This window comes from Primulina huaijiensis, chromosome 14 (assembly GCF_012295235.1).
Source record: "Primulina huaijiensis isolate GDHJ02 chromosome 14, ASM1229523v2, whole genome shotgun sequence".
In the NCBI taxonomy this organism is placed as follows: Eukaryota; Viridiplantae; Streptophyta; class Magnoliopsida; order Lamiales; family Gesneriaceae; genus Primulina; species Primulina huaijiensis.
Genome location: NC_133319.1, coordinates 598,303 through 608,553, shown reverse-complemented (window position 1 = coordinate 608,553; position 10,251 = coordinate 598,303). Strand labels below are relative to the sequence as shown.

The window sequence follows — 10,251 nt, the reverse complement described above, 5'->3', positions numbered from 1 at the left end:
TAAAAAAACACTTGAAATAAAGAGGTCGCTTGTAAGTGGCGGAGCCAGGTTTTCGTTTCTACTCGGGCTAAAATTTTCTAAACTATGATTGAGCTAATATTGACAAATGGAACCCCGGATTACCGAAAAATAAGACAAAATTTTATGTATAAAAAATATCGAAAAAAAAACAAGTCACCCGAAAGGCTTGTGAATGAAAAAATGAAGAAGAATACTTGACTAGATGAAAACCAAACTTTGCCTACGAAGTGATGATCGATATGTAACAATAAAGTGGGATGCATGCATGACCTACAGGAGACTAGTGTACAACATGTTGAGTACAAATTTGTGAGGCCAAACAATGGAAAACGAAGAAGGAAAATTCCAAGGCAAGGGAGCTACTTTTAGCATGTATTTTGTACAAGCTGGCCCCATGAAAACACACATTCCATCACCCTAGCTCGTCTCCTTTGGTTTTAGCATATTCAGTAACCCAACATACCACTATCACTCGATCAGTCTATTTTACATATATGTATTCTATGTGTACAAAATAACCTTTGACTGATATTTTTAACAGTTGACTGGCTTATATATATGTTTCACTCGTCACCTCTACTCAACTTCCATCACCTGTCACACCAAAATTTATTATAATAATCCTATGATGATATGGTTTTAATATGACTTTTAAAATTATATATTAACAGAAAATACATTCATTCAAAAACAAAGAAAACACTTACATGGATATGGAAGGAAGTGACCCAATTTAAGGACGATACATAACATGAGGGCATGTTTGTGAATTCGCACTATTTTGGCTGCATCGAAGGTGACAGAGAGAGCAGCCAACAAGAGTCTCCCAAACAAAGCTATCCTAGTGGGCCATCTATTTCTGACACATGGCACCCATTTGTACCTTCTTCCTTTTTGGGCCCCACTCATCTCTTTAATATGCTTCGCCACCACCTTCTCCAAAGCTTCAGTTTCATTCAACTTCCCAATATCCCCCAAGAAAAAAATGAAGGCAAGTACTTTTCTTTAGTTCTTCACAGACAATATTTCCATCGTAACAAGTTAATTTTTTCCTATTTCATTTGATTGCACGAAAACAACACATGTGTTCATGATTAATTTAAGTTTGTTTAACGTTTTTCAATTCCTTGTGTTGTTTCTTTTCAAATTTAATGTTTTTACTTTACACATAAATGTAGATCTTCAACTGGGTTCACCGCAAGCTTAAAGGTAATATATATGGTCAGACCCTGTTTAATTTTTTGCTTTCTTGGATCCATTGATACATGATGAATGAAAAATGGTTTATTTTAATTTGAAAAATCGACAGATGGGTCTGCAGCGCAAAATTCAAAGAAAAATGATGTTATTCTAGATGAAAGTGGTGACGCTAATCAGTTTCTGGTTGATAACACTACATTTGGTGATTCTGTGTTTGGTTGCTGGAAAGGAGGGATCTTAACTATAGGAACATTTGGATACGATCCATTAACGAAAGATGCTGCTGATGAAGTTGATGGACAAGACGATAATCATGATCTTGAATTTCTCGATAATGATCAAGACCAAGAATCCGAAGAACTCGAATCGACTGAAAACGAGGAGGCAATTACAGATTCCGAAGAGGAAGAAGTCTACGAAGAAGAAGAAGAGGCGAATCCGCAAGTGTACGCAGTTTATGCACATGATTACGAGGCGTTGCTCCAGCAGTATGACCCAGCGACGGATTACATTAAGATGAATGGAAACAAGGATTTTGATCAGGAGAATGATCGGGACGTGGATTTGGACATGAAGAAGGAGAGGATCACACTTGCAGACCTGTTCTCCGCTGATCATTGGGATGCTGATGATGATGAGTTGCAGAAAAAGAAGAACAAGAAGAAATTACAGGAATTAATGAAAGAGAAGGCAAGCTCAAAGAAACATGGATATGGCCGCCTCGCATTCGCAAAGAAGCTGCTGCTTGCTGGAGGAACTGGAGACTCCAAGAATGCTCGCCCTATTCACAAATTGCATCAAGTAATTGATAAATTTATCATCACTTGCTTCTTTGCATGCATGGTTAAATATATAAAATACATAATCTGTTGAAGCCGAACGTTTTCCTCAAAAATTCGAAAACAAAAACACAATCAATGATACTATATTTTATGGCAGTTGACCTTTATTTATTAGATTTGGTGGGTTTAATTTAGTATAATTTTGATGGTGTTTGCATGTGTAATTAGTTGGTGAGGAGAATGTTGAAGAGAAAGATCCATCCAGAGCTTGGACTCCACAACAAGGAAGTTAACGAGAGCAACAGCAAGTACATCCCCAAGGTTAATGAATCAGTCCCACTCCTTCCAATTTCTCAAGGTGCGACTTTCCATATTATTATATAAAAAAAATTATGAGTACCCCTCCGAGACACTGTCCGAGATGGTGGAGTAGGTAAACGCTTGATCAATAGTCATGAGTTCAATTCTCCTTACTAACAGTTTCTCAGACAAATCTGTCGCACATTATTTTCCACAATGCGATTTACCTGAATAACGTGGTTTGCATGCTCTACTATATATGTTAGACTGATAGTTTACCCAATGTACATCGAATAGTAACAACCGCAAATTCCATCGTCACGAAGAAAAAAAAAAGCTTTATGGTTTTATTTCATTATATAACACGTACAAAACAATGACGGGTTTCTAATCTTTTAACAATCCCATTTACACGCGCTTTATTAGATTGCCATAATTGTATACGTTGTCATAGCTAGGTTTGCCTCTTATTTCCCTAGCATGACACATGAACCTTTGAAACTAGTGTATGTACGTATTAGCTCTTTCCTTTTCAATCCAAATTGAGCTCATCGTCAAATCTAATTTATTTCCTGTCACGTTATTATGATCTATTAAATCGATCCAAAATGGGAATTTTTAATAATTAAATCGATCCCCCAAAAAAATGTAATAGCTATTGGGTCCTCCGGAATAAGAATAAAGGATATGATTCCAAATAGAACCTAGTCAGGCCACTGCTAAAATAATTCTTAGTCGCGTTTCAAACCGTGATCGATAAAAGTTGAATATGTGGCTTATATTCGAAGAAATAAAATTATTTAAATAACATATAGTACTAGAGTAAGAATAAATAGCTAACTGTGGTCGAGTATTTAAATATTTTTATATCCTTTTGTGATAATGAATCGGCCACATCTTGAAAAGTTTGTTAAAAATGAATACGATATTTGGTATAAAGAAGATGGACAAACAATGGCGGGGCACGGGTCATGTGCTTCACGTTTTCTTTCATATGTCCCTATTATGGAATGGATCAGACATTCAATTGTTTTTCCTATGTTTATATATATTTTTTAATATTTATAAGATTGTATCAAATTCAGGTCCAATTGTCTGTATAGTTTCAATAACTACATTTATTTTCTTATTTGGTTGCAGATGGCAATGGTGTTTGAGTAATATATGTACGTTTGGATCGAAGTTTATCTCCATTTGTGTGTGCTGAACAATTTTATTTTAGTGAAGTGGATTTGTAAGGTAATATTAATGTCGTTAAATCATTAGAGTTTTGTACTCGTTAAACTCTGCAAACTTAAATATCCCTTTGGCGTGAACGTACGTACTTACTGATCATGTATTAATGAATATGATTTTTATTTCCCAATGTCTCGTATGTGATGTTATTTTATTTTCCTCATTCTAGTGTTATACATTACTTAAAATCGATTAAAGTAGTTAGGTCTAGAGTTCTATTTTTTCATGGACTCCATATTAAAATTCGAACTTGAACCTAACTCAATCCTAGAAACTAGGTCAAGGATGGAGGATTGTTCTAATCCATAATACAACTCCCGGATATTTTATCCAATCGACGTGAGACGACTAACACACCCATCATGTCCAAGAATGAACATCTGGAGCGTGAAGTTTACAAGTGACCCAACTATGGACAGAACAGATAGCCCAACTATGAGGAGTCCAACCCATAACGATGGAACATGAGCTCTGATAATATATTTAGATCAATAACTTTTATTTTGTCGTTATTTTGAGCATATTGATGAAGTCACATCAGATAAGTCGGCAATTTACTATGTCACTTAAACATGTTTCGATTCCACATCAGCATTTTTTCGATGACACATCTATATTTTTTAGTATCATATCAGCACTCTAGCGAAATAGAATTGGAAACAAAAAAAAAAATTAATCAATATTAGTGCATCAAAACTTTTAAAATTTAATTGACCAAAACTAAAAATAGGAAAAATTGGTGGACCATAAAGTCATTTTCCTATCATTAAAAACTGTGCTAATAATGTCAAGTTAGAGTGACGTCCACCCAAAGTCGGTTGATTCCATCCTACATGTAGGGGCACTACCCCATGATAGAATCAAGAACTCAAATTTAGCCACATATACATGGGGTCCACTAATTTTTTTAAAATCACATATGTGTGTGAATCTTGTCCATCCAAAACCATGTGAGACAGTGCCCCCACATGTAGCATCGTAGCTACCCCCAAAGTCGATATCAACGTCTCCCCATTTTATCCAAGTTTGGTCGTATTAAATTTTATACCCATTTGTATTTTTCGCCCCCGTTACTCGAATTTTGAGTTACTTTATGATGGTGAATAATATTTTATACCAAAATTAAAAAAATGAATAAAAATCAAGATCATTGTATTTTTCGATTCTTCTCAAAAAAGTTCGTTATACTTTTTACGCCAAAATACCTATAAATTGCACTTGATCGACTTGATTAAAAACAATCATTTTTCTAATTCTGATTTGATTGTATATTTTTAAATATTGTATTAATAATTAATCTTAATTAAACTGTTTGTATGTGAATCAATGAATACAGTCATTTAAGATAATTAATTTTATTTCAAAATTTAACAATTTTTTTAAAACTAAAACATAATTAATTTAAAATACGCAAAATGATTTTCCTAATAATTTTATTTATCGGTAGTAATTTACAAATATTGATGTTTTAATAATTATTTTTTAGTTATTTTAGACTTGTTTAAACATTTATTAAATCATATGCTTCTACACATGCATACGAATTTTCTTTTGTTAGAAATTTTCCGAAAAAACATTATATATAAAATAATAAATATATTTATAAGTGTAGCATTATATTTATTTAATAAATAAGTATATGGCATTTTTTTTTGGAAAAAAAGCCTAATCTTTGACGAATTAGTTTTTCTTAGTAGGAGGATGATGAAATATATTATTAATGGTATAGATTTTCGACTTAAAGCAACGAATCTTTGAATTTCTTTCAATTTGAAAATTTTAAATGGATACTAGAGTCGTTTGACGACTCTAGTTCAAAAATTAAGATGACAGATAATATGGATGATCGTTTAAGAAACTAAGATGAAATCTATTAATTTGTAGAAAATTTATATAAAAAATAATTTGACACTCTATGTATTCGGTGAAACCTGAAAACAAGGGTTGGTTCGGTATGATATACCGATTTTTTCAAAAAACCCATATACCGTATCAAAAATTTCGGTACTGGAAAAACTGAATAACCTAAATTTCGGCATGATTTATAATTCATACCATTCTCACAAATATATTCGGAAAATCGATTTTTTGATACGGTATCGATAATACAGACTATACTGAAATTATTTTTTAAAAAAACTGTTGAGTTATATTTCCAACTAACCTTGGGAAAATATAACCGAAGTTAGCTGGACCAATCTCATGCAAATGTGTAGAAGTGATAAATTTTTAGCAAGTTTGGATCATTCCAATCCATTTCATTTAAAAGAGAGTCATCAACATTCTCATGAGTTAACAAAGCTATATTAAAGACGATATTCTGGTAAATTTACTAACTTTTTAAAAGTATTAGTACAAATATAGAAAATTTGGAATAATGCAGCTTTATTCTTATATAATCGAGAAACAAATTTAGAGAGCCGAAAGAACGAAATAGGTGAGGCAACATGATTGTATAATCGGCATAGAGTTTTCTCATCGAAATATAAAATCTCCAAAGTCCACAAAGACCAATCTCTTATCCAAGTAAATCAAGAAAGAGTCAAAATAAAAAAAAAAAAAAAAAAGATTTACCTCTCACAATCATCGATTTCTCGTCTCTTTGTGTAGATTTTCCGTTGTCTACGATTCAAAAGTAAGGCTTAGGGTTTTTTTTTTCTTGAGAATGAGGCTTAGAGTTTTCTTGTCGCGATAGAAACTGACGATGAAGATGAAACAAGAGTGAATTGGTACTTTTTCTTGTCGGGCTAGTGATAAGTTCTTTCACTAATTGACTATTGGTTTCAGCCCACTATCAAATTTAAAAGAAAGCCCAACACATAATATTGAAAGTTTGGCACAAATAAGTACGGTATAATATCGTACCAAAATTTTCGGTATACCGTTAATATCAGTACATGCGGTATATTTCGATATGGTATGTACAGTATACCGAAATTTTGATATTTTTTCTCAACCCTATTGAAAACCATAACCGTAATTTCGTATATATAATATATCGCATATTATTTTTTATGTTGTACCCAATGCATTACCAATAATCACTCATGAAAAAGCATATGTGACACATTGTCTGTCAATTGTCATTGAATCAACCCAGGGCCGTGCCTATGTAGAGGCATGAGAGTCTATTGACTCATTTATTTTATGAGGCCTATAATTTTTTGAAAATCTTATTATATATTAGTATATGTTTTTCCAACATAAACATACTATTTTGGGTTTTTTCATAACAAAGTCACTGTCTTCCTACTTTATTCCACATATTCCAATATTCAATATTTCTTACAATTATATTTTAAAAAATATGAATATTATAATAACTACCTTTGGTAGGTTGATATCTCCATATTTTTATTACAAAAATAATAATCATCCTTTTTGTTAATTTCAATTTAATATTTCATGTATCTATTCTATTTTATTAAAGTTGAGGACATGATAGTAACCACCTAAGAAGAACACCAACTTTTTCTTCTAACTTTACTCTTATATGATAATAATATTACACTTTTGTTTTTTGTTTTTGTTTTTTAAATTTCAAAACACACTTTTATTTTTATTTTTGTATTTCAAAAATTCAAATATCAATTTAGTCACTCCATAATTTGTCAAATTTCACTTTAGTCCATCGATAATGATAAAAAAGATTGTACACACACATCGCGTGTGCAGAGTAACTAGTATTTCTTAAGTCTTAACCCGCATAAAAGAAAAAAATGCTCTGCCTACTCAATGTTTAATTAGTGGACGAAATATTTTTGACTCTATTTTTTAACTCGCGCAATCCTCATGCCCAAACAATACTAGTTCGTATGAAATATTTGACTACAGAGAACCTATTGAAAAAAATGTTCGCTACCGTTTCTTGTCGCCAGCAAGTGACACAGCTTTGCCTAGAATCGAGATTCATTTGGTGTTATTCGATTAATAGTGAATTCTCTACAAAATCTAAACCATGAAGTTTCTCGATCTTTCTAGATAATCACGAATCTTCCACTATATTCTTTACCGTATCTGACTATTTTTGGCGGTTGGTTTTCCTTTTTTATTTTCTCGTACAAGATTGTTTTGCTTCATCGAGCACTAAAATTTTGTATCATAGCACTTGACCAGTAGTATTGGTGTAGTATACGACAATTCCATCTGTTGTCTACAATCTGTTCGGCGAAATGTATAAATATGCTCTCACTACAACAAAAATGACTTTCCGCAGCGTATCATCAACAGCGTGCATTAAAAGCACGCTGCGAATAGTACTTTTAACGGCGTGCTTCAATATGTGCGCTGTTAATATTGTTGCCCTTGACAGAAATAACGGCGTGCAGTAAAAGCGCTGCGGAAAGTAATATCCGCAGCGTGCATTTATGTGTGCTGTAAATATTATATACTTTCCGCAGCGTGCTTTTAATGCGCGTCGTTAATAACATATATATTAACGGCGCGCATTAAAAGCACGCTGCGGAAAGTCATATGATATACTATCCGCAGCGTGCAATAATGTGCGCTGTTAATACTCTATGCATACGTTGAAATGGGTGTCGCTAATGTAACGTTGCGACGGTTTTAGAAACCGTCGCTAAATTTAGAGACGGTATAAAAATCGGCGACGGTTGAATAAATAACCGTCGCTTTTAGCGACGGTTTTTATTGAACTGTCGCTAATAGTTGTAAATCGACGACGGTTATGTTTAAACTGTCGCTACTAGCGACAGTTTAATGCAAAACTGTCGCTAATTGTCGCAAATTGTCTATAAATATCCGATTTTCGTTCCACTTTCACATCACTTTACAACACTTAAAATTTTCTCTAATATGCGTTTTTAATTTTGGTTTAAGTACGTTTTTTTTAAAATTTTTGGTTAATTTTTAAGTGTTAGTTAAGAGATGATAGTTTTACTGGAATTTTTTTTTAAAATTTATTAAATTATAAAAGTAAATTTTTTTTTTTTTTTACGCAAAATTTAGCGACGGTTTTATGAACTGTCGCTAAATGTAGCGACAGTTTTGTAACCGTCGCTAAATTTAAACACCGTCGTTCCATTAGCGACGGAGTAGTAACCGTTGCTAATTTAGCGACGGTATTTTGGGTATTGAACCGTCGCAAAGTAGCGACGGTTATCTTAAAAACCGTCGCTAATATTTAGATTTTTTTTAATATTAACGGCGTGCATTGCACGCTGCGGATAGTTGTATTAATAGCGTACATATGCACGCCGTTGATAGTAGTATTAACACCGTGCGCATGCACGCTGCGAATAAACTTGAACTTTCAACAGCTTGCAATTTCGCAGGGTGCAATGTGCGCCGCGGAAAGAGTATTTGTGCGCTACGAAAAGCCATTTTTGTTGTAGTGTCTATAAGATGATTTTTTTTAGTTATTATTTTGGACATGTTTGATCTTTTTATTCGTTTATTTTTTTTATTAATTTTAATACATTGATTTAATTCGAAAAAATTGTTATGGAACTAAAAAATATGAACACACGATGAGAGAATTTCTAAAAAAAATTAGACTCGGGCCCAAAAATTGCTAGGATCGGCCTTGAATCAACCATTACGACATTGTCTTAAAGATATGATCGATTAAATCTTGATGAGATACAAATTGTTACCAGTTTTTTTGCATAAAAAAAGTTGTTGATTAAATTTTTTTTGCAGAATGAAAACCTGCTAACTGAATTAGCAGTTCTATAATTCATAAGTGATTGATTAAGTTGAGTTTTTTTGTTTGTATGTTTTCTTTAATTCATCTTCTTTTTTTTTTTTTTGGCAACATCATAGGGTACATGACAACTATTTAATTTAATCTCTCCAAATGACTCAAAAAATATAGTAAATAGTTTTTCAGTGAATTTATTTCATGAATTTCTTCAGTCACAAATTACGAAAAGTTACTTTGGTTTCCATTAAAACCTTGCTTTCCAATGTATCGGGCTTCAGGAATCCAAGATATGCTCGAGTTCTCCAATAGATTAGATCAAGATAATTTTCTTATATATTTAACGATCTCTTCGAAGTTATCAACGTTTTCTAGAAAATCCATGTCTAATCAATGTTTTATAGATGGTTGAGTGCTTCCAGTGAAATCCTACTCTCCCAAGTTTATCTTATGTCGTAGTTATTGATGTTTTAAGATCACAGTTTTTACCTCAAATGTATATTCTCAAAATAAATTAAACGATAACCGAATATCGGACAAATGCAGTCTAGACTAGCTAATATCATCAAATTACCTTGAACTATGCAGCACGAAAATGAATGTCTAGATGCTTATATTTGAAATTTATTGGTATACGATCTTATGATCTAACACTTGGCTTGTTGCTATATCAAAAATCATGATGATGATACATAAATATTTCAAAATGTATGTTTTAATAGTACAATTATCGATTCACATCAGTCAAAAAAACCCCGGCCACAAGAAGATTATCGCAAACTCTTACTTCTCTCACATGTTATAATAATTATCAAAATCTAATCTTGAACTTTAATTTATCCATGGGGAGATTTGCACTAGTATTCTTGCTGTGGCTTTATGTAGTATCAAAGAGAGTCTTGATCGATGTTAAAATTGTCATTGACAAAAATTCTTGCACGCAAGATGTTATATATATGTAAAGGGTTTTGATCTTCTGCATTTGAAAATCTGAAGGCAGCCAGAGAGCACAGGGGATAACTACACTAGAATATCTCACGATTCTTTTCC

General features: G+C 32.6%; 1 protein-coding gene across 1 annotated transcript; it reads left to right on the top strand.

The window, feature by feature from the left end:
* The first annotated feature begins 201 nt into the window (after positions 1-201).
* LOC140956765 (protein TILLER ANGLE CONTROL 1-like) lies at positions 202-3,663 on the top strand. The gene is made up of 5 exons (XM_073413627.1): positions 202-208; positions 1,201-1,230; positions 1,331-2,022; positions 2,232-2,361; positions 3,444-3,663. Exons 1-5 carry the CDS (start codon positions 202-204, stop codon positions 3,458-3,460), a joined length of 876 nt encoding a protein of 291 aa, XP_073269728.1. The 3' UTR covers positions 3,461-3,663.
* The last annotated feature ends 6,588 nt before the right edge of the window (positions 3,664-10,251 follow it).